General features: G+C 48.6%; 1 protein-coding gene across 1 annotated transcript in view; it reads right to left on the reverse strand.

Annotated features, from left to right (window-relative positions):
- Positions 1–24,632, reverse strand: part of nek10 (NIMA-related kinase 10) — a 460,338-nt gene that overhangs the window by 109,314 nt on the left and 326,392 nt on the right. Inside the window, exons 24-26 of the mRNA XM_072509340.1 lie at positions 23,914–24,043; positions 17,443–17,513; positions 16,056–16,269 (exon numbers count right to left, since the gene is read on the reverse strand). Coding sequence (XP_072365441.1) covers positions 16,056–16,269; positions 17,443–17,513; positions 23,914–24,043 — 415 coding nt within the window. The remainder of the gene's footprint in view (positions 1–16,055; positions 16,270–17,442; positions 17,514–23,913; positions 24,044–24,632) is intronic.

Below are 24,632 nucleotides of genomic sequence, written 5' to 3' on the forward strand. Positions count from 1 at the left end.
GAGAATTCTAGAACTTAGTGTCAAGGCAGCTAAAGGCGCAGCAGTTACTTGTAGAACAATTAAAATTGGGGGTCCTCAAAGGCCAGAATTTGCAAAGTACAGATATCTCAAAGGTTTGGAGAGGTTAAGAGATAGGGAAGAGCGCGACCATGTGGAAATTTTAGATGAGGATGAGAATTTGAAAGCCAAGACGTTGCATATCCGGGAGCTAACGTAGGTCAATGAGCACAGGGGTGAGGAGTGAATGTGGCTTGATGCAACACTGTTTCTCAAATCATATCTACAGGTTATACTAACAGCACACAGCACAGAGAGCAGTTAACAGAGACATGATTAAACATCAAACAACTGAACATGACACCTACACTCAGAATGCCTCCAATAAGCATAGGGGCCTTTAAGTTTGGATACTCAGAGTATACCTCCCATTGAGATGCTTTTCCATTCCACCCCTTCCCACCTCAGAGGTACCTTCCTTCCACTAGCACCCTTCTCTCCTCCCTCCCAACATCCTGTGCTGGCCTCTCACTTCCTGCACTTCCCTCCCCTCCTACCTCCTGTTGGTCTGAGGACAACACTTGGTCTTAATCGCCCATGTGCAATCCATGTATGATTAACTGATTGAATCATAAGAATCTTGTATTTTGGATTTTGAGAATTGCATTCTGTTGCAATACAATGATTGTGCAACACAACTGTGGCTTTCACACTCTGTAATAAAGTAGAACTTCCTGCACGGACTGATTCAGGAAGAATCATTTCTGTGCAACACTTTTGTGTTTGGTCGTTCTCTATGTGCAACACACCAATGAAAGGTGACAATTGTTTAATTGCTGCTGTGACAAATTGTTTGTATACTTTCCTTGATGTTTTCTTACCCCATTATACGCAACAAAAACTTTGATTCAAATTTATAAAGCAATATTTTTTTATTTGTTTAATTTTATTGTTGTTGCTTCTCAACAACTAGTTACTCGGTGTTGCTCTCTTTATTTCACCCCAATTTTCTAGCAACTTTTCTTCTAAAGACTCTTGCTTTCTCGATGAAAAGTTTCTTCTGTTCTTCCCTGTTTATCACAATATAAACCCCACCATCCCCCTTTCCAGTGCTCTCTTTAAAGTGCAGAAAGGGTAACAGTTACTCTCCAACACAACATACGGGGTCTTTGCCCACGTGTACCTAGATGGTAACAACAGTAACTCATTCAATTCCAGGGACCATCGCAACTGATCTCACTCTGTCCTCATTTTAATACCCAATTGCTTTGCTTGCATTCCAAAATATTTTTTCCAATGAGTGCAGTGAAATGGGCTCAAAAAGAATGTGGGATGCCTTTTACAAGCCCCCGCTGGGCCAATTTCCGACAGGGGTAGACAAGTAAAATGGGGCAGTGCTCACCCCACCATCTTCCTGCTCACACCCGAGCTCACTCCCACATGTGTGTCATGATATTCAAACACACACATCATGATGGACACACCAACAGACAAATCAGAACACACACCACAACAAATCACACACAAAGACAGGAACCATATAAAAGCACAAACACGACACCTGGTGGACAGTAGGTCTAGGGACAAGGACACGGACACGACCTGTTTTCTCATCACAAACAGGGAATCCCTACGTGCAGAGTATCAAGAAAAACTGTACATAGAAAGTTTAAATAAAATAGCGTTGTACCATATACAACTGTGTTGGCTCATCTGTGTGTCAGAACGCCCAACACCACAATGTGGGGGCCAAACATGCAGCCTGCCCACCAAGTTAACAAAATAATCAAGAATCAATTAGGGGCAGCACAGTGGTTAGCACTACCTCCTCACAGCGCCAGGGATCCGGGTTTAATCCCAGCCTTGGGTGATTGTTTGTGTGGAGTTTTCACTTTCTCCCCGTGTCTGCGTGGGTTTCCTCCGGGTGCTCCGGTTTCCTCCCACAGTCCAAAGATGTGCAGATTAGGTGGATTGGCCATGCTAAATTGCCAAAAGGTTAGGTGGGGTTATGGGGTTACAGGGCTAGGGTGGGAGAGAGGGCCTTGGTAGGATTCAGATTCAGAGGGTCGTTGTAGACTCGATGGGCCAAATGGCCTCCTTCTGCACTGTAGGGATTCTATGACTTGTTATTGAGCTAATTGAGCCTGATAAACATTTGGCAAGGGAAGTGGAGTGGAAGCAGGCAGTCCAATTTTTTAAACAAATTCTTCAAAGGGTGGGAAAGAAGGATGAATTCTATCTATCCGGGGCAGCCCCTTGGGGATCAGGGAGTGATCCCCTCCAAGATAGAAACCCCCTCCTCTTATTACCCAGCTGTTGCCTTAAACCCATCAACCTGCTTCCCCGTCTCCCTAAGATGACAAGCTCTCCCTTTGCAAGATCCTAGATTTAACTGTTTCATTCTTCAGCTTCTTGCTCCTTCTTCAGCTTCCTTGTTGCAAACCTGGCGGTGGCCATTAATATGCTCTAGGCACTTCCGGGGTTAATGGAGCTGTTGGACAATTCAACTAGCTGACAAACCCTCAGGTAGGGTGGAGGTTCCACAGGCTACCCATATTATCCCACCCACATTGTTTTATGACTGCGGGGCAGACCAGCGTGAAATGGGTCAGCTTCACAATGTCTTTGCTTCTGGGCAGATGGGAAGGGGGGAAACAATGAGCTGTCTGTACCCAATAATAGTCCGTCCAGTGTTTATGATTCATGCACAAATGATATGAGAAAACATGAGTGTTAATATTGCACTGTGAATATAAACATATGGCCTTTAGAATGATCCATCATCCTTTATACAGGAAACCCAGCAACAAATTGTTAAAGGTAAATCATGTTTAACTAACTGTGATGAACGGTTACTGCCTTATCATCATGTAAGGTGATGTCCCCTTTAAGACCGGGCTTGGAACCCTGGGGACTCCGCCTCTGGCTCCGCCCATCTGGGAGCCATACATAAAGGGCTGCCTCATGGTCTGTATAGCAGTCAGCTCTCGTCCATAGCTGTAGCATAGTTATTAGTCTAATAACGCCTTCTTTACTGTTTAATCTCTAAGCATCATTATTGAGGGTACCTCAATTTATTAGACTAAACTAGATTCAGGATGGACGCAGGCCTAAAACCGGAGAAGCTCAATCTGGAAGCACGAACGCCGGAGGCAAAGGAAATTTTTTAATACTGGCTGCGGTGCTTCGAGGCCTACCTGGACTCCGCAGAGACTCCCATCCTAGGGCCACGCAAGCTGCGTCTACTCCACGCCCGGGTGAGTCACAGAATCTCCGCCACGCTCGAAAAGGAGACGACTTATGAGAAAGCGATCGAGTTGCTCCGCAAGCGGTTTGTCAAACCCGTCAATGAGGTGCACGCCCGGCATCTGCTCTCTACCTGCCGGCAGCGCTTGGGGGAATCGCTCGACGAGTTTGTTGAAAAACTCACCGCGCTTGCCAGAGACTGTGACCATCAGGATGTGACAGGGGCAGTCCATATGAACCTGCACATCAGAGATGCTTTCGTGTCTGGCATCCGCTCAACCTACATCCGGCAGCGGCTGCTCGAAAACAGGGCAAAAGACCTCCAGGAGATGCTAACGCTCGCCTCCTCGCTGGAGGTGGCCCGACATAACTTGGGTACGTACCCCGCGGACTCTGCCAGCCCCCCCCGGACTTCCTCAGACTCAACTGTATTACAGGCCTGTGCCACGCGGCGACCCGCTCACCATGGGGGCACATCATGCTACTTCTGCGGGCAGGGCCAGCACCCACGACCACGCTGCCCAGCCCGCTCCGCGATCTGCAGCGACTGCGGGAAGAAAGGGCACTTTGCGAGGGTCTGCCTGGCCAGACCCAGGGGCCAGAAAAACAAGGAACAGCCGGCCCAAAAATCAGGCTCTCAGGCCCGCAGGCCTCGCAATGCTGCTGCCCACCGACCCGACACGCCCTCTTCTGACACGTCATCAGCCTCGTGCGAATCCTGGGAGAGGCCATCTTGTCGGTGGCAATCTTCTCGACCTGACACGCGCAGCCAGCTGCGGCGGCCATTTTACGAGCCCGACTCGGCTGAGGACTCCGACTACCCGCGACTGGGTGCGATCACCCTCTATCAAACTCGGCCAAAACACCTGCAGAACTCCATGATGCAGGTCCAGGTCAACGGGCACGACACTGCATGCCTCTTCGACTCCGGGAGCACGGAGAGCTTTATCCACCCTGAAACGGTAAGGCGCTGCTCCCTACGCACCCATCCCGCATCCCAAACCATAGCCCTCGCATCTGGGTCCCACTCGGTACAAATCACGGGGTACTGTATTGTGGATCTCTCGATCCAGGGCGCCAAATACACCCATTTCAAATGTTATATCCTCCCTCACCTCTGTGCCCCCCTGCTGCTCGGACTGGATTTCCAGTGCAGCCACCGAAGCCTGACGCTGAGGTTCGGCGGACCCTTGCCCCCCCTCACGGTGTGCTACCTTGCGACACTGAAAGTTGCACCCCCCTCGCTATTCGCTAACCTCACTCCTGACTGTAAGCCCGTCGCCACCAGGAGCCGGCGCTACAGTGCCCAAGATTTGGCTTTTATCAAGTCAGAGGTCCAGCGTTTACTGGGAGAGGGGGTCATCGAGGCTAGCAACAGCGCTTGGAGAGCGCAAGTGGTGGTAGTCAGGTCCGGGGAGAAGAAACGGATGGTCGTGGATTATAGCCAGACCATAAACCGATTCACGCAGCTTGATGCGTACCCCCTTCCTCGCATCGCGGAAATGGTAAATCGGATCGCCCAATACCGCGTCTTTTCGACGGTCGACCTCAAATCCGCCTACCACCAGCTCCCCATCCGACCAAAAGACCGCCCCTATACTGCCTTCGAAGCAGCCGGCCGGCTCTTCCACTTCCTCAGGGTCCCCTTTGGTGTCACGAATGGGGTCTCCGTCTTTCAAAGGGCGATGGACCAAATGGTGGACCAGTACGGTTTGCGGGCTACATACCCGTACTTGGACAATGTCACCATCTGCGGCCATGATCAGCAGGACCATGACGCTAACCTCAAAATGTTCCTCCAGACCGCCCAAGCCCTTAACCTGACCTATAACGAGGGCAAATGCGTTTTTCCACACCACCCGGCTGGCCATCCTCGGCTATGTCGTGGAAGACGGGGTCCTAGGTCCCGACCCCGACCCCATGCGCCCCCTTAAGGAACTCCCTCTCCCCCGCAGCCTCAAGGCCCTCAAACGGTGCTTCGGGCTTTTCTCCTATTACGCCCAGTGGGTCCCCAAGTATGCGGACAAAGCCCGCCCACTCCTAAAGACCACCACTTTTCCCCTCTCGGCTGAGGCTCAATTGGCCTTCAACCGCATCAAGGCCGACATCATCAAGGCCGCCATGCACGCGGTGGACAAAACCATCCCTTTCCAGGTAGAGAGCGATGCATCAGACATCGCCCTGGCTGCTACCCTCAATGAAGGAGGCAGACCAGTAGCGTTCTTCTCCCGAACCCTCACCGCCTCCAAGGTTCGACATTCTGCAGTCGAAAAGGAGGCACAAGCCATTGTGGAGGCTGTACGGCGCTGGAGACACTACCTAGCCGGTAGGAGGTTTACCCTCGTCACCGACCAACGGTCGGTCGCCTATATGTTCGATAACACGCAACGGGGCAAAATAAAAAACGATAAAATTTTGAGGTGGAGGATCGAACTCTCCACCTACTCGTACGATATCAAGTATCGTCCAGGGGAGCTCAATGAGCCCCCAGATGCCCTGTCCCGCGGCACATGCGCCAACGTGCAGGACGACCGCCTGCAAGCCATCCACAATGACCTCTGCCACCCGGGGGTTACCCGGCTCGTCCATTTCATCTAGTCCCGCAACCTACCTTACTCAACCAAGGAGGTCAAGGCCATGGTCAGGGCCTGGCAGGTCTGTGCGGAGTGCAAACCGCACTTCTTTCGGCCAGACAAGGTTCGGCTCGTGAAGGCCTCGGGCCCCTTTGAGCGACTGAGCGTGGACTTCAAGGGGCCCCTCCCGTCCACCAACCGTTATGCCTATTTCCTCACCGTGATCGATGAGTTCTCCCGTTTCCCATTCGCCATTCCCTGCACCGACATGACCTCAGCCACGGTGATTAAGGCACTACACAGCATCTTCACCCTGTTCGGTTTCCCCGCTTATATCCACAGCGACCGGGGTACATCGTTTATGAGCGATGAACTGCGTCAGTATCTGCTCAGCAAAGGCATCGCCTCGAGCAGAACGACCAGTTATAACCCGCGGGGAAACGGGCAGGTGGAGAGGGAGAACGCGACAGCGTGGAAGGCTGTCCTTCTGGCCCTGCGGTCGAGAGGACACCCAACCACCCGCTGGCAGGAGGTCCTACCCGATGCCCTACACTCCATTAGGTCACTCCTCTGCATGGCCACGAATGAGACCCCTCACGACCGATTGTTTCTCTTCCCCAGGAAGTCTACCTCCGGGGTCTCGCTTCCACCTTGGCTGATGGCTCCGGGACCTGTTCATCTCAGGGGGCAGGCGAGGAGCCATAAAACGGACCCCCTAGTTGAAAAGGTCCGACTGCTCCACGCCAACCCCAGTTACGCCTACGTAGAGTACTCCGACGGCAGGCAAGATACGGTTTCCCTCCGGGATCTGGCACCCGCTGGATCCTCCACCACAGACGCCCCTTCCCGCGCCCCTGCAGGACCCGTCGCCCCCTACAACACCCCCCCTTCCGGCCCTACCACCCATTGGTAAGCTCCTATCGTGCATCCTACCTTGTGCCCCCCCTTTACACACCCCGCCGGCGCAGGCTCCACTACCCCCGGCCCTGCCTAGTTCCTCTGCCCCGACCCAGACCGAAGCTCCGACCGCTGTGCTCCCGGATGTGCCCTCAACCGGGACGTCCGTGCCCGCCGCACCACCGCCCGAATTGAGGAGGTCGAGGAGGTCGATCCGGCCACCGAGACGGATGGTCCTATGATGACACTTCACCCCCGCCGGACTCCTTTTTAAACATAGAACATAGAACATAGAAAAATACAGCACAGAACAGGCCCTTCGGCCCACGATGTTGTGCCGAACCTTTGTCCTAGATTAATCATAGATTAACATTGAATTTACAGTGCAGGTGGAGGCCATTCGGCCCTTTGAGTCTGCACCGGCTCTTGGAAAGAGCACCCTACCCAAACTCAACACTTCCACCCAACACCAAGGGCAATTTGGACATTAAGGGCAATTTATCATTGGCCAATTCACCTAACCCGCACATCTTTGGACTGTGGGAGGAAACCGGAGCACCCGGCGGAAACCCACACAGACACGGGGAGGATGTGCAGACTCCGCACAGTCAGTGACCCAAGCCGGAATCGAACCTGGGACCCTGGAGCTGTGAAGCAATTGTGCTATCCACAATGCTACTGTGCTGCCCTTGAGAACAAATAAATCTACACTATCATTTTACTGTAATCCATATACCTATCCAATAGCTGCTTGAAGGTCCCTAATGTTTCCGACTCAACTACTTCCACAGGCAGTGCATTCCATGCCCCCACTACTCTCTGGGTAAAGAACCTACCTCTGATATCCTTCCTGTATCTTCCACCTTTCACCTTAAATTTATGTCCCCTTGTAATGGTTTGTTCCACCCGGGGAAAAAGTCTCTGACTATCTACTCTATCTATTCCCCTGATCATCTTATAAACCTCTATCAAGTCGCCCCTCATCCTTCTCCGTTCTAATGAGAAAAGGCCTAGCACCCTCAACCTTTCCTCGTAAGACCTACTCTCCATTCTAGGCAACATCCTGGTAAATCTTCTTTGCACCTTTTCCAAAGCTTCCACATCCTTCCTAAAATGAGGCGACCAGAACTGTACACAGTACTCCAAATGTGGCCTTACCAAAGTTATGTACAGCTGCATCATCACCTCACGGCTCTTAAATTCAATCCCTCTGTTAATGAACGCGAGCACACCATAGGCCTTCTTCACAGCTCTATCCACTTGAGTGGCAACTTTCAAAGATGTATGAACATAGACCCCAAGATCTCTCTGCTCCTCCACATTGCCAAGAACTCTACCGTTAACCCTGTATTCCGCATTCATATTTGTCCTTCCAAAATGGACAACCTCACACTTTTCAGGGTTAAACTCCATCTGCCACTTCTCAGCCCAGCTCTGCATCCTATCTATGTCTCTTTGCAGCCGACAACAGCCCTCCGTACTATCCACGACTCCACCAATCTTCGTATCGTCTGCAAATTTACTGACCCACCCTTCAACTCCCTCATCCAAGTCATTAAACAGGGGGTGAATGTGATGAACGGTTACTGCCTTATCATCATGTAAGGTGATGTCCCCTTTAAGACCGGGCTTGGAACCCTGGGGACTCCGCCTCTGGCTCCGCCCATCTGGGAGCCATGCATAAAGGGCTGCCTCATGGTCTGTATAGCAGTCAGCTCTCGTACATTTGTTGTAGCATAGTTATTAGTCTAATAAAGCCTTCTTTACTGTTTAATCTCTAAGCATCATTATTGAGGGTACCTCACTAACTTGAATTTTTTTGATGAGGGTAATGTGATAGATGTGTATTTGAACTCCCAAAAGGTATTTGATACATTGCCGCCTATTAGGTCAGAGATATGACAGTTCCAAAGAAGAGTTATTTTGGATTCAAAATGTTAACTCTGTTTCTCCACAGCTGTTGCCAAACTGGCTGATTGTACCCAGCACTTTCTATTTGTATTCGCCAGAGCAGGTTGAGGAAATTGTTTAAAAAGCATAAGGAATGCTAAATTTTATGAATAGGGGCACAGAGTGATGAACCTTTACCAAACATGGGTTTGGCCACAAATGGAGCAGTGTGTTTAATTTTACTACTGCACATTAGGAAGGGTGTGAAAGCCTTAGAGACGGTGCAGAAATGATTAACAAAAATGGTTCCAGGGATAAGGGACTTCAGTTCATGGATACATTAGGGAAGCTGGGGCTGTTCTCCTCAGGAAGAGAAGGTTGAGAGGAGAATTGATCAAAGAGTTCCAAATCATGAAGGGCTATGGACAGTGGTGTGTTGGGTGCTCTGGATTCGTGGAACACATACAGGCCACCAACACTTAAAATAGTACAACACTATTTTATTAAGTTAGAAACTGTTGAACATACTTTCACTGTGGGTTAACACGATGTTAGATTAAACTAAAGACCTATGCCTGTCCTAACCAGTCTATGCACTCAGCACATGGTGAAGATCTGTGCTGTAAGCTCTGTCCTTCTGAAAAGCTGCATCCCGAATGAGCAGGAACTCTGATGCCCTCTGTCTATATAGTGAGTGTGCTCTAACTGGTGATTGGCTGTGGTGTTGTGTGTGTTGATTGGTCTTGCTGTGTCCACAGTGTGGCTGCACCATGATATACTGCTGTATATTATGACATCCCTCCTTTTATAAAAAAATGTATGTGTATGGCAAAAAATAATGTGTGGTGAGAATGTTCCTAACTACGTGTGGGGTGCGAAGACATATTTACAGCACTACGTAAATGAGAACTAAGCTATTTACATGAGAAGATGCCTGGTGCAGAGAAGCAGTATGCAACAAGAGTAACGAGATCAACACTATATACAAACAAAGCAACAAAACAATTCAGAGAGTCCATAAATTCGAAAAGTTCATAAATCAAGTCTCTGAGGTGGGCGACGATTTCTGTTTGACCCTAAGGGTGGCACACCACTCATCGTCCGGATCGAAGCTGTATACCGATAGAGGCTGGATTCTTTGCTTCAGGGATACCTTGTTTTTTGTAATGATACCGACTCGAAAAGGCGCCTTCGGGTCCTCGGTGTCAATATCGGGTAGCAGGTCCGAATCGGGCTCAGTGACCGTGGGTTGAATGGCCCAGACATTCCTGTGGGGCTGGCTGGAGTGACGAGAGTTGGCAGGCTGAGCTGATCTGCATAAAGCAGCATAGTGGCCAGGTTTGCCACATCGCAGGCATCGTCGGGATTTGGCAGGACATTGCCGCTTTAAGTGGGTGGAGTCACAGTTGCCGCACATTGTAGCGTCAGTACGTTCGCTGCGCCACCTCGCATGTGCGGTGCGGTCATACGTGGTGCACGCCTGCGCAGTACGTTCGTCGATGTCACCGTCCTCTCGTTCAGTGCGCACAAGCGCGGGAGTCCGCGAAAAGCGCGCGAAATGGCCGCCCTCATCCAGGCTGAGTTGCTCGATTGCTTGGACCCGTTCTGCCTCGTTGGGACCTTGCCGCGCTGTTTCAACCACTTGGATATGGGAATACCGACTAGTGGCATGTTCATGTAGCATACAGGTCTCGATGGCAGTCGCTAGGGTGAGCTGATGTACCTTGAGGAGCTGCTGGTGTAGGGGGTCTGACTGAACACCGAAAACGATCTGGTCGCGTATCATGGAATTGGAGGTGGGCCCGTAATTACAGGACTGCGCAAGGATGCGGAGGTGGGTGAGAAAGGACTGGAAAGGTTCATCCTTACCCTGCAAATGCTGTTGGTATACATAGCGCTCGAAACTTTCATTCACCTCGATGTCGCAGTGACTGTCAAACTTAAGGAGGACGGTCTTGAATTTTGATTTATCTTCACCATCAGCAAAGTTGATAGAATTGAAAATGTGGTTCACATGTTCCCCGGCCGTGGATAGGAAGAGAGCGATCTTCCTGGTGTCTGAGGCAGCTTCCCGGTCTGTGGCTTCAAGGTAGAGCTGGAAGCGTTGTTTGAATATCTTCCAATTGGCCCCTAGGTTACCGGTGATGCGGAGCGGCGGTGGGCGGAAGCTGTCCATTTTGCAGGATGGCTGTATGCTGGTGGAAGGCAGATCACTTGCAGGTAGGTCTAAGAAGTTCTAACATCCCTCAACTACTGGTACCATGATATGTTGGGTGCTCTGGATCCGTGGAACACATACAGGTCACCAACACTTAAAATAGTGCAACACTCTTTTATTAAGTTAGAAACTGTTGAACATACTTTCACTGTGGGTTAACATGATGTCAGATTAAACTAACGACCTATGCCTGTCCTAACCAGTCTATGCACTCAGCACATGGTGAAGATCTGTGCTGTAAGCTGTAAGCTCTGTCCTTCTGAGAGGTTGCATCCCGAATGAGTGGGAAAACTGATGCCCTCAGTCTTTATAGTGAGTGTGCTCTAACTGGTGATTGGCTGCGGTGTTGTGTGTGTTGATTGGTCTTGCTGTGTGTCCATCAGTGTGTGTGTCTGCACCATGATATACTGGTGTATATTATGACAGACAGAGCAGATGAAGAGAAACTATTCCCAAAGGCAAAAGGGTTGTGTGTCAGAGGACACAGATTTGAGGTGATTGACAAAAGAACCAAAGGTGACATGAGGAAAAACATTTTTATGCTGTGAATGTTTATAATTTGAAATGCCCTGCCTATTTCCGTCATGGCTTTCAATAAGAACGTGAAGGGAAAAACATTTGCAGGTTAGGGTAAAAGGACTAGAGGAGTGAGACTAGCTAAATTGGTCTTCCGGAGAATCCACATGGGCTTGATGGACCAATTGGATTCATTTTATGCTGTAACCAGCCTCTGAATATATTCCATGATTCCTTCCTTCACCTCCACCCACCAGATATTGCAATGTAATAATATGTAAGGCCATTATATTCAACAAGCTCTCAGTTTTTACTGAATAATCACACTATTGAAAAGCTTTTTCAGACATTAACTTCTATAAATCCATTGTGACAGTAACCAAACTTCAAAAATACCTATAGTACCATATCAAGTTCGTATTTTTATGCTGCACGAAAATTTATTTTACCAGCTTCAGCCCATCATTTATGCTGACATGATCTTGCAAGCTCCATTATTGAGCAAGTATTAAAAAAATGAATTGAACTATTAAACCAACTTAGAAATTTAGAAGTGCTGTGGCAACCTGATTGGGTTTCACTATTACGAAGTCTTACAACACCAGGTTAACGTCCAACAGGTTTGTTTCGATGTCACTAGCTTTCGGAGCGCTGCTCTTTCCTCAGGTGAATGAAGAGGTATGTTCCAGAAACATATATATAGACAAATTCAAAGATGCCAAACAATGCTTGGAATGCGACCATTAGCAGGTGATTAAATCTTTACAGATCCAGAGATGGGGTAACCCCAGGTTAAAGAGGTGTGAATTGTATCAAGCCAGGACAGTTGGTAGGATTTCGCAGGCCAGATGGTGGGGGATGAATGTAATGCGACATGAATCCCAGGTCCCGGTTGAGGCCGCACTCTTGTGTGCGGACCTTGGCTAGAGGTTTCTGATCGGCGATTCTGCGTTGTCGCGCGACCTGAAGGCCGCCTTGGAGAACGCTTACCCGGAGATCAGAGGCTGAATGCCCTTGACTGCTGAAGTGTTCCCATGACTGGAAGGGAACATTACTGCCTGGTGATTGTTGCGCGATATCCGTTCATTCGTTGTCGCAGCATCTGCATGGGGGGGTTGGGAGTGTTGGGGGACATTGGGGCATCAGGGGCGATGTTGGGCGTCAAGGGGGGCTGGTAGTGTTGGGGGGGATTGAGGCATCAGGGGCGGTGTTGGGGGGGTCAGGGTGGGTTGGGAGTGTTGGGGGGGATTGGGGCATCAGGGGCAGTGTGGGGGGGGGGTCAGGGGGGTTGGGAGTGTTGGGGGGGATTGGGGCATCAGGGGCGGTGTTGGGGGGGTCAGGGGGGGTTGGGAGTGTTGGGGGGGATTGGGGCATCAGGGGCGCTGTTGGGGGTCAGGGGGCAACCCCCTCAACACCGCCCCTGATGCCCCAATCCCCCCAACACTCCCAACCCCCCCCCAGCACCGCCCCTGATGCCCCAATCCCCCCCAACACTCCCAACCCCCCCTGACCCCCCCACCACCACTCCTGATGTTCCAATCCCCCCCAACACTCACAACCCCCCCTGACCCCCAACACCGCCCCTGATGCCCCAATCCCCAACAATCCCAACCCCCCCCTGACCCCCCCACCACCACCCCTGATGACCCAATCCCCCCCAACACTCCCAACCCCCTCTGACCCCCCCCCACCACCGCCCCTGATGCCCAAATCCCCAACACTCCCAACCCCCTCAAACCCCAACAGCGCCCCTGATGCCCCAATCCCCCCAACACTCCCAGCCCCCCCTGACCCCCCCCCCCAACACCGCCCCTGATGCCCCAAACCCCCCAACACCCCCAATCCCCCCTGACCCACCCCACCACCGCCCCTGATGTTCCAATCCCCCCAACACTCACAACCCCCCCTGACCCCCAACACCGCAACTGATGCCCCAATCCCCCCCAACACTCCCAACCCCCCCTGACCCCCCCAGCACCACCCCTGATGCCCCAATCCCCCCCAACACTCCCAACCCCACCTGACCACCCCCCAACACCGCCCCGATGCCCCAAACCCCCCAACACTCCCAATCCCCCCTAACCCACCGCCACCACCGCCCCTGATGTTCCAATCCCCCCAACACTCACAACACCCCCTGACCCCCAACACGCCCCTGATGCCCCAATCCCCCCCAACACTCACAACCCCCCGTGACACCCCCACCACCGCCCCTGATGCCCCAATCCCCCCCCAACACTCCCAACCCCCCCTGACCCCCCACCACCGCCCCTGATGCCCAAATCCCCAACACTCCCAACCCCCTCAACCCCCAACAGCGCCCCTGATGCCCCAATCCCCCCCAACACTCCCAACCCCTCCCACCACCGCCCCTGATGCCCCAATCCCCAACACTCCCAACCCCCCCTGACCCCCCCCAACACCGCCCCTGATGCCCCAATCCCCCCCAACACTCCCAACCCCATCTGACCCCCCTCAACACCTCCCCTGATGCCCCAATCCCCCCAACACTCCCAACCCCCCCTGACTCCCCCACCACCGCCCCTGATGCCCCAATCCCCCCACAACACTCCCAACCCCCCCCTGACCCCCAACACCGCCCCCGCTGCCCCAATCCCCCCAACACTCCCAGCCCCCCGACCCCTCCACCACACTTGATGCCCCAATCCCCCCCAACACTCCCAACCCCCCCTGACCCCCAACATCGCCCCTGGTGCCCCAATCCCCCCCAACAGTCCCAACCCCCCCTGACCCCCCAACACCGCCCCTGATGCCACAATCCCCCCAACACTCCCAACCCCCCCTGACCCCCCCCCACCACCGCCCCTGATGTTCCAATCCCCCCAACACTCCCAACCCCCCTTGACCCCCAACACCACCCCTGATGCCCCAATCCCCCCAACACTCCCAACCCCCCCTGACCCCCCCACCACCGCCCCTGACCCCCCCACCACCGCCCCTGATGCCCCAATCCCCCCCAACATTCCCAACCCCCCCTGACCCCCCCACCAACCCCCCCTGATGCCCCAATCCCCCCAACACTCCCAACCCCCCCTGACCCCCCCCCAGCACCGCCCCAATGCCCCAATCCCCCCCAACACTCCCAACCCCCCCTGACCCCCAACATCGCCCCTGATTCCCCAATCCCCCCCAACAGTCCCAACCCCCCCTGACCCCCCAACACCGCCCCTGATGCCCCAATCCCCCCCAACAGTCCCAACCCCCCTGACCCCCCAACACCGCTCCTGATGCTCCAATCCCCCCCAACACTCCCAGCCCCCCCCAACACCGCCCCTGATGCCCCAATCCCCCCAACACTCCCAACCCCCCCTGACCCCCCCACCACCGCCCCTGACCCCCCCACCACCGCCCCTGATGCCCCAATCCCCCCCAACACTCCCAACCCCCCCTGACCCCCCCACCAACCCCCCCTGATGCCCCAATCCCCCCAACACTCCCAACCCCCCCTGACCCCCCCCCAGCACCGCCCCAATGCCCCAATCCCCCCCAACACTCCCAACCCCCCCTGACCCCCAACATCGCCCCTGATTCCCCAATCCCCCCCAACAGTCCCAACCCCCCCGACCCCCCAACCGCCCCTGATGCCCCAATCCCCCCCCAACAGTCCCAACCCCCCTGACCCCCCAACACCGCTCCTGATGCTCCAATCCCCCCCAACACTCCCAGCCCCCCCCAACACCGCTCCTGATGCCCCAATCCCCCCAACACTCCCAACCCCCCCTGACCCCCCCCTCCACCACCGCCCCTGATGTTCCAATCCCCCCCAACACTCCCAACCCCCCTTGACGCCCAACACCACCCCTGATGCCCCAATCCCCCCCAGCACTCCCAACCCCCCCTGACCCCCCCCCACCACCGCCCCTGATGCCCCTGCGACAACGAATGAACGGACATCACGCAACAATCACCAGGCAGGAATGTTCCCTTCCAGTCGGGGAACACTTCAGCAGTCAAGGGCATTCAGCCTCTGATCTCCGGGTAAGCGTTCTCCAAGGTGGCCTTCAGGACGCGCGACAACGCAGAATCGCCGAGCAGAAACTTATAGCCAAGTTCCGCACACATGTGTGCGGCCTCAACCGGGACCTGGGATTCATGTCGCATTACATTCATCCCCCACCATCTGGCCTGCAAAATCCTACCAACTGTCCTGGCTTGATACAATTCACACCTCTTTAATCTGGGGTTACGCCATCTCTGGATCTATAAAGATTTAATCACCTGCTAATGGTCGCATTCCGAGCATTGTTTGGCATCTTTGAATCTGTCTACATATTTGTTTCTGGAACATACCTCTTCACTCACCTGAGGAAGGAGCAGCGCTCCGAAAGCTAGTGATATCGAAACAAACCTGTTGGACTTTAACCTGGTGCTGTAAGACTTCGTACTGTGCTCACCCCAGTCCAACGCCGGCATCTCCACATCATGGGTGTCACTATGTGAGCTTATATTTGCTTGCAGTTATGAAATGTAGCACAGAATAATTTATACTATTGCCTTTCAACTTGACTGCCTTCTGGACAATAATCTTACAGACTTAAGCCCGGTGACAAAAAAAATGTATGACAAAAAATAATGTAAAAAGCAGTGAAAAGACAGCCTTCATACAAAAAGAGGTCAAGAGTGAATATTTTTCTAATTCTGCACTCCAGCAGACTACAACTTCCATAACATTGAATCAAAAATATTATGATGCTTACATGTGATATCATGGAGATCTGGTGGTGGTAAGTCATTACATTTCTGTTAGCTTCCATGAAATATCTCTGTGTGCGCCTTCTTTCCCGATCAAGCTTCTTCTCCATAGTTATCTGCACTGTGCATAAGTTGTCCATGTATTTCATCATAATATCTGAAATCATTGCACTTACTTCTACAACATCTGGCCGGGCTTCTGAATCAGAGGTCAAGCACCTGCAGGAATTGATTAATTTATAAAACAAAAACAAAATGAAATTCAGTTTCTAAATAAAAATGCAATGATTTTTAAAGTTTTGTATTCATTGGTAGACACACATATGTCTAAATACATATTCGTTCCAGCATCACATGATACATTGTAATTGAAAGCAAAACCTGGGTGCTGAGTATTTTTTTTTCAAAATTTTAAGAACAAAGTTGAATAATATAGCTCCCTTGCTATAGCTGGAATAAAGTTCTTGAACTGAAACTCTTAAGTCTGGTCATTTTAAAAAATATAAATTTAGAGTAACCAATTATTTTTCTTTTCCAATTAAGGGGCAATTTAGCGTGGCCAATCCACCGAACCAGCACATCTTTGGTTTGCGGGGGTGAAACCCACGCAGACATGGGGAGAATGTGCAAACTCCACACGGATAAGTCTGGTCAGTTGAGGAGTGAGAAACACTATAGTCAAATAGACGTGAAACTCCCGCAACAATGAGAGACTTCTAGTTCATTTTTAGTGAGAATATTTATGAAGGCTTTTCCTTGATAGATGTTAATTTACTTTGGGAGTGATTGCTTCTAACTCTTTTCATAAGAGCTTGACAATAGGCTCTCATTACTCAGCACTCAGAGGGACCTGGATGTCCTTGTACATGAACCACAGAAAGTTAACATGCAGGTACAACAACAATTAGAAAAACAATTACACAAGTTTGGTGTGCAAGAGTGAAAAAGTCTTACTGCAATTGTACAGGCCTTGGTGAGACCACACCTGGAGTATACGGTGTATAATTTTGGTCTCCTTACTTCAGGAAATGTATACTTGCCTTGGAGATATGCAAAGATGTTCACTAGGCCGATTCCTGGCATCAGTGGTGCTTTCCTGAGCTGGGAAATCTAGAACTAGGGGGTCACAATTTCAGAATAAGGGGTTGACCATTTAGAGCTGAGATCAGGAGAATATATTTTCACTCAGAGTTACAGCTTTTTGAAATTCTCTACCCTGAGAGCTGTAGATTTTCAGTGGTTGTCATATATTCTAGACAGAGATTGATCAATTTCTTGATACTAAGGAATGGAATAGGAAGGTGGAGTTGAGGTAAGAGATCAACCATGATAATCTCGAATGGTGAGCAGGCCCAATGGGAAGAATAGGCTACTCCTGTCTTATGTTCTTACCTTTTGATAGTCTCTAATACTTTGTGAGAATAGAGTCCTTCTGGTACTGGTTCATATGCTGCTTCTACAATCTGTTAGAAATAAAGTTTCAAAACTTATTTATAGGCAAGAAAACCCCCCTAAAAAGTCTACAGTCAAAATTAACTCGAGCTAAGAACTGGCTCAAATCGTCCCCCAATGACCAACTGCTCATTGCATTCTACTCTATAACAAACTGATTTGCATAATGTTTCTAGGTACATGTCTAGGAACGACTAGAGTGATGGGAATGAAAAACAGTTGGGATAATTAATATGAAGTGTCATAATAGAGATTTGGTTATGTGGGATAGTCAGAGGCTTTTCCCCAGAGTAGAGGGGTCAATTACTAGGGGGTATAGGTTTAAGGTGCGAGGGGCAAGGTTTAGAGTAGATGTATGAGGCAAGTTTTTTTACACAAAGGGTAGTGGGTGCCTGGAACTCACTGCCGGATGAGGTGGTGGAAGCAGGGACGATAGTGACATTTAAGGGGCATCTTGACAAATACATGAATAGGATGGGAATAGAGGGATACGGACCCAGGAAGTGGAGACAATTGTAGTTTAGTCGGGCAGCATGGTCGGCATGGGCTTGGAGGGCCTGTTCCTGTGCTGTACCTTTCTTTGTTCTTTGATCGGGGGGAGGGGAAGGGCAGTAGTTAGTCAGGCGTTCACATTTACACTGGTAATATTGGGGATCTGCTGCTGCACTCTCAAATCAAAAATGAGCTTTCGTTTGTACTCCATGGGCATAATATTATGAGGCCCATGAGGTGGGTTTGGAGATTGATGCAGTAGCTAAATTATAAAGGTCAATGTCAGTTTGGGGACCTAATGCATTCTCATCTCTCGCCGATCTAGTCGGAGGTGATCTTTTCTCTACACCTTGCCATAACTGTAACATTATATTCTGCAGACTCTCCTTCCTTCCCTATGTACAGTATGCATTGTTTGTACAGCATGCAAGAAACAATACTTTCCACTGTATACTAATACATGTGACAATAATAAATGAATTCAAATCAAAGGTGGGTGATCATTGGCAGTGACTACCCACCCAGCAATAGCGGGTATGACAATGAGGATAATTAGGGGGACGTAAAGTAATCAGCCGGGATCTTTCCAGCAAGGGAGCAGCCTCTTGCTTAGAAAGCTGTAGACTCCATGTCAATGGACTAGTCAGGTGGGCAGAAAAGCAACAAACAGAATGCAATCCAGAGAACTGTCAGTATTTAGAAATTGTTATCAAGGAATGGGAATAAATAATGAATGGCAGGACACTGAGAAGTGTAGAGGAACAGAGGGAGCTTGGAGTGCTTATGTCCACAGATGCTTGAATGTAGTATGACAGGTAGATGAGGCAGTTAAGGCATATGGGATTTTTCCTTCATTATCCACAGCACAGGACATAAAAGAAAGATGTTTATACTGGAACTGTACCAAACACTGTTAGACCCCAGCTAGAGTATTGTGCACATTGCTGTTCACTACATTAAATGAAGGGTGTGATCACACTAGAGAGCATACAGGAGATTTTCAAGGATGTTAACAGGAATGGAAAATTTTAGCCATGAAAAATTATTTGGATCGTTTTTGTTGGAACATTTAATTGGGAAATTTAATTGAGATGTTCAAAAATATGAGGGGCCTAGATATTGTAGATAGGAATAATCGATTTCCCTCAGCAGAAAGACAAATAATCAGAGGGTATAGATTTAAAGCAATTGACAGAATGATAAAAGGGGTGTTGAGGAGATTATTTTTTCCACCTAAAAAGTGGTGGGGGTCTGGAACTCACTGCCTGAAATAGTGGTAGAAGTATGGATACTTGGATATGTACTTGATGTGTTGGAACCTATACTGCTATGGATGTAGAGAGGAAAGTGAGATTCAGTTGCATTATTCTCTTTTGGTTGCCACAGATATGAAGGAAAAAAGCGGCCTCCTTCTGTGATGTAAATTCTTCATGTTTTTTATGATTCTATTTAGGAAACCCACAGGTGCCAATAATGATGTCAACACTGGAAAACAAATTAAGGGCAAAAATAGCCTTCAGAATCCCTTAACAGAACTTTTGAATTAGAACATCATAAAATGGTTTCAATACAGAAGGAAAGCACGGTGTCCTTGCCAGCAAACCTGAAAGTACTGTTAAGAGTTTGCACCTTGATATAACTACACACCTGAAAGTTTTCTGCTAGAAACCCTGGACACTAAGTGAGTAGGACTTGGTATAATTGACACTAATTCACTGAAAAATCATCCAGGGAACTTTCACACTACCTTTCACACAAGGGGTTCAGCTACCAGCGATGAAGCAATGTGGATCCTATCTGATTTAGAAGAAAACTGCGCACAAAAATCTAGCGTGGCTTTTCCATTTTCTGATAGTTTAAACCAACTGACAATTCAAGATGATCTCCAAGCATGCAGCAGTAGAGCTCTCAGCACACAGGCTCATCAGCTAGTCACATTGATGTATTCTCACAGACAGCACACCAGGAAGTTAAAAGTATTGTATTCATCACTTTTAAATTTAAATTTTCAGATAGCGAACAAAATTACAATTAGCTCTAGATAGAAACTAAAATAACAAATATAAACAAACTTTTAAAAAATGTGGATTTTTAAAAAATCATAATTATGAAATTTGACATTGCATAAATGTAAAATTAGCATCAACAGCATACCCTTCAGAAGCATGGAATCACTGACAGTGACTTCTGGATTATTCCACACACATACATGCTCCCAAAATTGCTGACAATTTCAGTGGACTAATTATCGCAAATTCTGACACTTTCGCCATTTTGTCACTGCAAAATCCAAGCCATTTAAACTGAATTACCATCTGCTTCAAACATGAACTTCCACTGTGCACTCCAGACCCAATTTGAATAAGTGTAAACATTTCTTCAGAATATTCATTGCCATTTTGCCACTGCAAAATGCCATCCACAACATGCATGAGCACTCTGGTGTTGATTGCATCAGATATAAATTTTGATGACGGCACAGGGAGCATCTGCTGGATGTATGCAGAGGAGGCAAATCATGATATCAATTAAGGTATAACATTGATTTGGCCACTCTAACTCCTGGTGGGGTCTTTTCAACTCAAAATCTTTGGATTTAGAGGTGCAGAACATTCTCATCACAGCCTCACTTTGTCATTGGTCGAGAGACATGGAGTTGGATAATGCCAATTCTGTGTCTGAGTTAAACAGATTTGGCCGGCCCACTGCTACAATGATAGGGTTCCGAAACCGGCACCCCAACTCTGAGCAGTATGTTACATGATAGTACAAAGAAGTAGTTTGTGCAACCTCATGGTCCAGCATAGCTCTACTATTACCACCAACTTTGATTCAGTGGAGAGCGCAGGAGGGAAATCTAGGAGCAGCACCTCATATACATAAAAATGAGCTATCAACCTGGTGAAGCTGCAACACAGAACTACCTGTATGCCAAAGAAGCTTAAGAAGCATGCGATAGTCAAATCTAAGCAATCTGATAACCAATGGATCAGGTCAAAGCTCTCTAGTCCTGCCACATGCAGCCATGAATGGTGGTGGACAATTAACCAACTCACTGGAGGAGGAAACTCCACAAATATCCACATTCTCAACGATGGGGAGCCCAGCATATCAGTGTAAAAGACAAGGCTGAAGCATTTAAAACCATCTATTTTTTTTTTTAAATGTCTATTAAGAAATTTTTCATAATAATCAATACAACCTGAAATGATCAAACAGAATAAAAAGGCAAAACATCACAGTCAAAAATAAAGGAAAAACTATACACAACACCAAATGAACTTAAATACAAAAACTAATCTGAACCCCCAAACAACTGATGGTGACTAACTCCTTAAAGAAGGAAATAAATGGTTGCCATCTTAGGTAGAATCTCTCCACTGACTCCCCTACCCCACCCAGATGGTGAACCTGATGTTCTCCAAATGCAGAAATGACATTAAGTCATCCAGCCAAGCAGAGGCACTAAACCGAGTGGGAGACCTCCAACTAAGAAATATTCGCCTCCAGGCTATCAATGAGGCAAAGGCAAGGACATCCGCCTTCAGCCCAGACAGTATCACCAGTGAATCCAACATCCCAAATATGGCCACCAGCCAACACGGATCCAAACCTACATGTCCCTCCATAAGTTGGGACAGGACAGGAACATATGCGTATGGTTAGCCGACCCAAGAGAACAGCATTCACACCTATCCTCAACACCAGGCAAGAACCCACTCATCCTCTTGTCCTGGTCAAGTGTGTCCTATGCAAAACCTTAAACTGAATCAGGCTCATCTGAGCCCTATGAAAGGCCTCACTCCACACTTCACCATTAAGAATGGGACTCAATTCGGACTCCCATTTTGCCTTCACATCCATTGAATCCATTGAAAGGATATATATATCCAGGATTGACCCTCAGCCTAGCCAGAGGCAAAATCTTCTTCATCAAGGAAGAGGGTGGTGCCAAAAGAAAGGAAGGAAAAACTTTACACGAAAACTCCCGAACTTGGAAATACCTAAAAGGACTGGATATGGGCAGCTGGAATTTCTCAGCTAACTCCCTAAAACTGGCAAATCTGCCCCCCATGAACATATCCAAATACTGCTTCAGAGCCTTCAGCTCCCAAGATTAAAATACCGAGTCCAAACCAGCAGGTGGAAGAGGTGATTATTGCAAATAGAGCCCCATCGAAGACAGGAAAAGAGCTTGAAATGTCATCTAAACTGTGTCCAAATTCTAAGGGAGGAGACCACTACTGGATTTGCAGGCCACCCTCACAGTTGGTGACCACTCTCTGCTCAGTCAACTCTGTGAACCCCAGGGAACGCTCCTTATAGGGGGTGAGGACTCTGATATCTGGAATTCCACTGCCCGGCTGGGCCCTTCCACGCCTATTATGGGCTAACTTCTACTGCAGGGGACAGATAGGGAGCATTGTGTGCCACTCGCTTGGTGCATTGGGGAGAAACGTGGCATGTGCACCACATCTGGACATGGAGGTCATTGGTCTTCCTCCTGCACTGCATGCGGTCCACCTGGTCACGCTATTAGAACTGACGGCCGCTGTCACTGCCTCCTAGACGGTATTGGTGGCACTGTTGCTGGCCCTCCAACTCCCTTGGGGGAGTAGGATGTCCCATATCGTATCAACGGCGTTTAGAAGCCTGGCCAGATCAGCATCGCCAAAGCAGGGAACAGGTCTGCATGGTGTCATGCTTGTGTGCTAGCTGGGAGTGAGGAAGTGCTTAAAAGCAGCTCCTCCTTGTTAGCGGAGGGGGCCAGAAATTGTGGGGCTCATTTTCGGCATTAAGTGCTGTTAAATATGGGCCGTGAACTCGTCAACGTGGCCATTGGGAAACACCCTGGCAATCGTGGCCGAAATTACACTAAGAACTTTTTCCATTAAATTGCGCCCAGTGTGTTCCATCTACAAGATGCACTGCAACAATTCCTTTCGACAGCACAATGGAAACCTGCGATCTCTACCACCTAGAAGGACAAGGGCAGATGCATGGGAACACTACCACCTGCAAGTTCCCTTCCAAGCCACGCACTAACTATGGCCGGGAATTTCTCGCACCGCCGAGGGGGATGTGACTGAAAGGTCCTGGCCGGGGGGGGGGGATCCCAGCATTTCTCACTATTCCTTTACTGTTGCCAAGTCAAACAGCACTGTGGGTGTACCCACACCACATGAACTGCAGTGGTTTAAGAAGGCAGTTCACCACCAGCTTCTCAAAGGCAATTAGGAATGGGTGATATATGTCTGCCCAGCCAGCGACGCCCACATCCCATGAAAGGATAAATAGAAAAAAACCTGTGGGAAAGTGAAGGATTTTATCAGTTAGTCTAGAAAAGCATTTTAGAAAAGATAAATAAAACAGCTCAAAAATAGGAAGGAGCATGTATAAATGAGGGACGTGGAAGGTAAATGGGAGAGATAGCTGTGGTATGCGGTTGTTGAAGTTAATATTCAGATCAGCAAGCTTCAGGATGTCCAGAAGCAAAATGACCGTTCCTGAAATCTTTAGCATGATTGCAACAGTAAATGAGGCCAAAGTCAGAAAAGTAAGATTGGAAATGGAAAATTTAAAATACTTTTTTAAATTGTGATTTTCTGGAATTTGTTATGGGTATGGTTGTCTGGAGAATTTCTTAATTAGTACCTATCTCCGGCTGATAAGGAAGGGAGGGATGAAAGAAGGAAGCAAGCAAGGAATTTGTAATTATATGGAACCTTTCACGAAGGTACTTCAAAGCCAATGTCTATTGTACATTTTAAAGATACATTTACAATTTTTACAACCATAAACTAAATGAGGTCTGTTAACAGTCACATCAGCTTTAACAGAATAATATAACTTTTCATTTGTTGCTTTGATTTTGTGTTTTTTTTTGTCATACTCTGAGAAACTACTTAATATTCCTACCTTTGTTGCCAAGGACAGCATGTTACTACTGTAGAAAGGAGGATTCAAAGTTGTCATTTGATACAGGATGCATCCTGCAGCCCAGATATCTGCCTTCTCTCCATATGGCTCGCTCTTCACTATTTCTGGACTAAATGTGATAACAGCTATTGGTAATTTGAGCGCACAAGAGAATTTACTGACATTACTAATTATGTGGTACATTGGTATTCTTGTGAATAGTCCTGATGAGTGCAAGACAAAAAACGTTGCCAAAATGTCCCTTTTTTAGGTGATACTCAAGTTCTGTATTATCAAATGACTATTTGCTTAAAAATGATGATACCTCGAACATTTTTCAGTTCTAATGAAAAGTCAGCTATTTGAAATGTTAATTCTGTTTTCCTTCGCACAGACTTGCTGAGTATTTCAAGAATTTCCTGTTTTTATTTCAGATTTTCAGCATCTGCTGTATTTTGCTATTGCCCCTAAATAAATCCCTTTTAAGATATGACTGTGAAGTAATTAGACCTTTGGTTAGATCAATACCCTCCTGCAATAATCTGAATCTTTGGTTAGAAGTATTGTATTAACTTCCACTGAGCAGATAATGATAAATTTGAAAGAAATGAACCAACATTTTAATATAAAACTATCAACAATAAATCTGTAAAAATTTCAGAGAATAGCATTTTGAGAGTTGCCTTAATCATTTTGGAGAGATATCTAACATAACTTTC

This window comes from Scyliorhinus torazame, chromosome 6 (assembly GCF_047496885.1).
Source record: "Scyliorhinus torazame isolate Kashiwa2021f chromosome 6, sScyTor2.1, whole genome shotgun sequence".
In the NCBI taxonomy this organism is placed as follows: domain Eukaryota; kingdom Metazoa; phylum Chordata; class Chondrichthyes; order Carcharhiniformes; family Scyliorhinidae; genus Scyliorhinus; species Scyliorhinus torazame.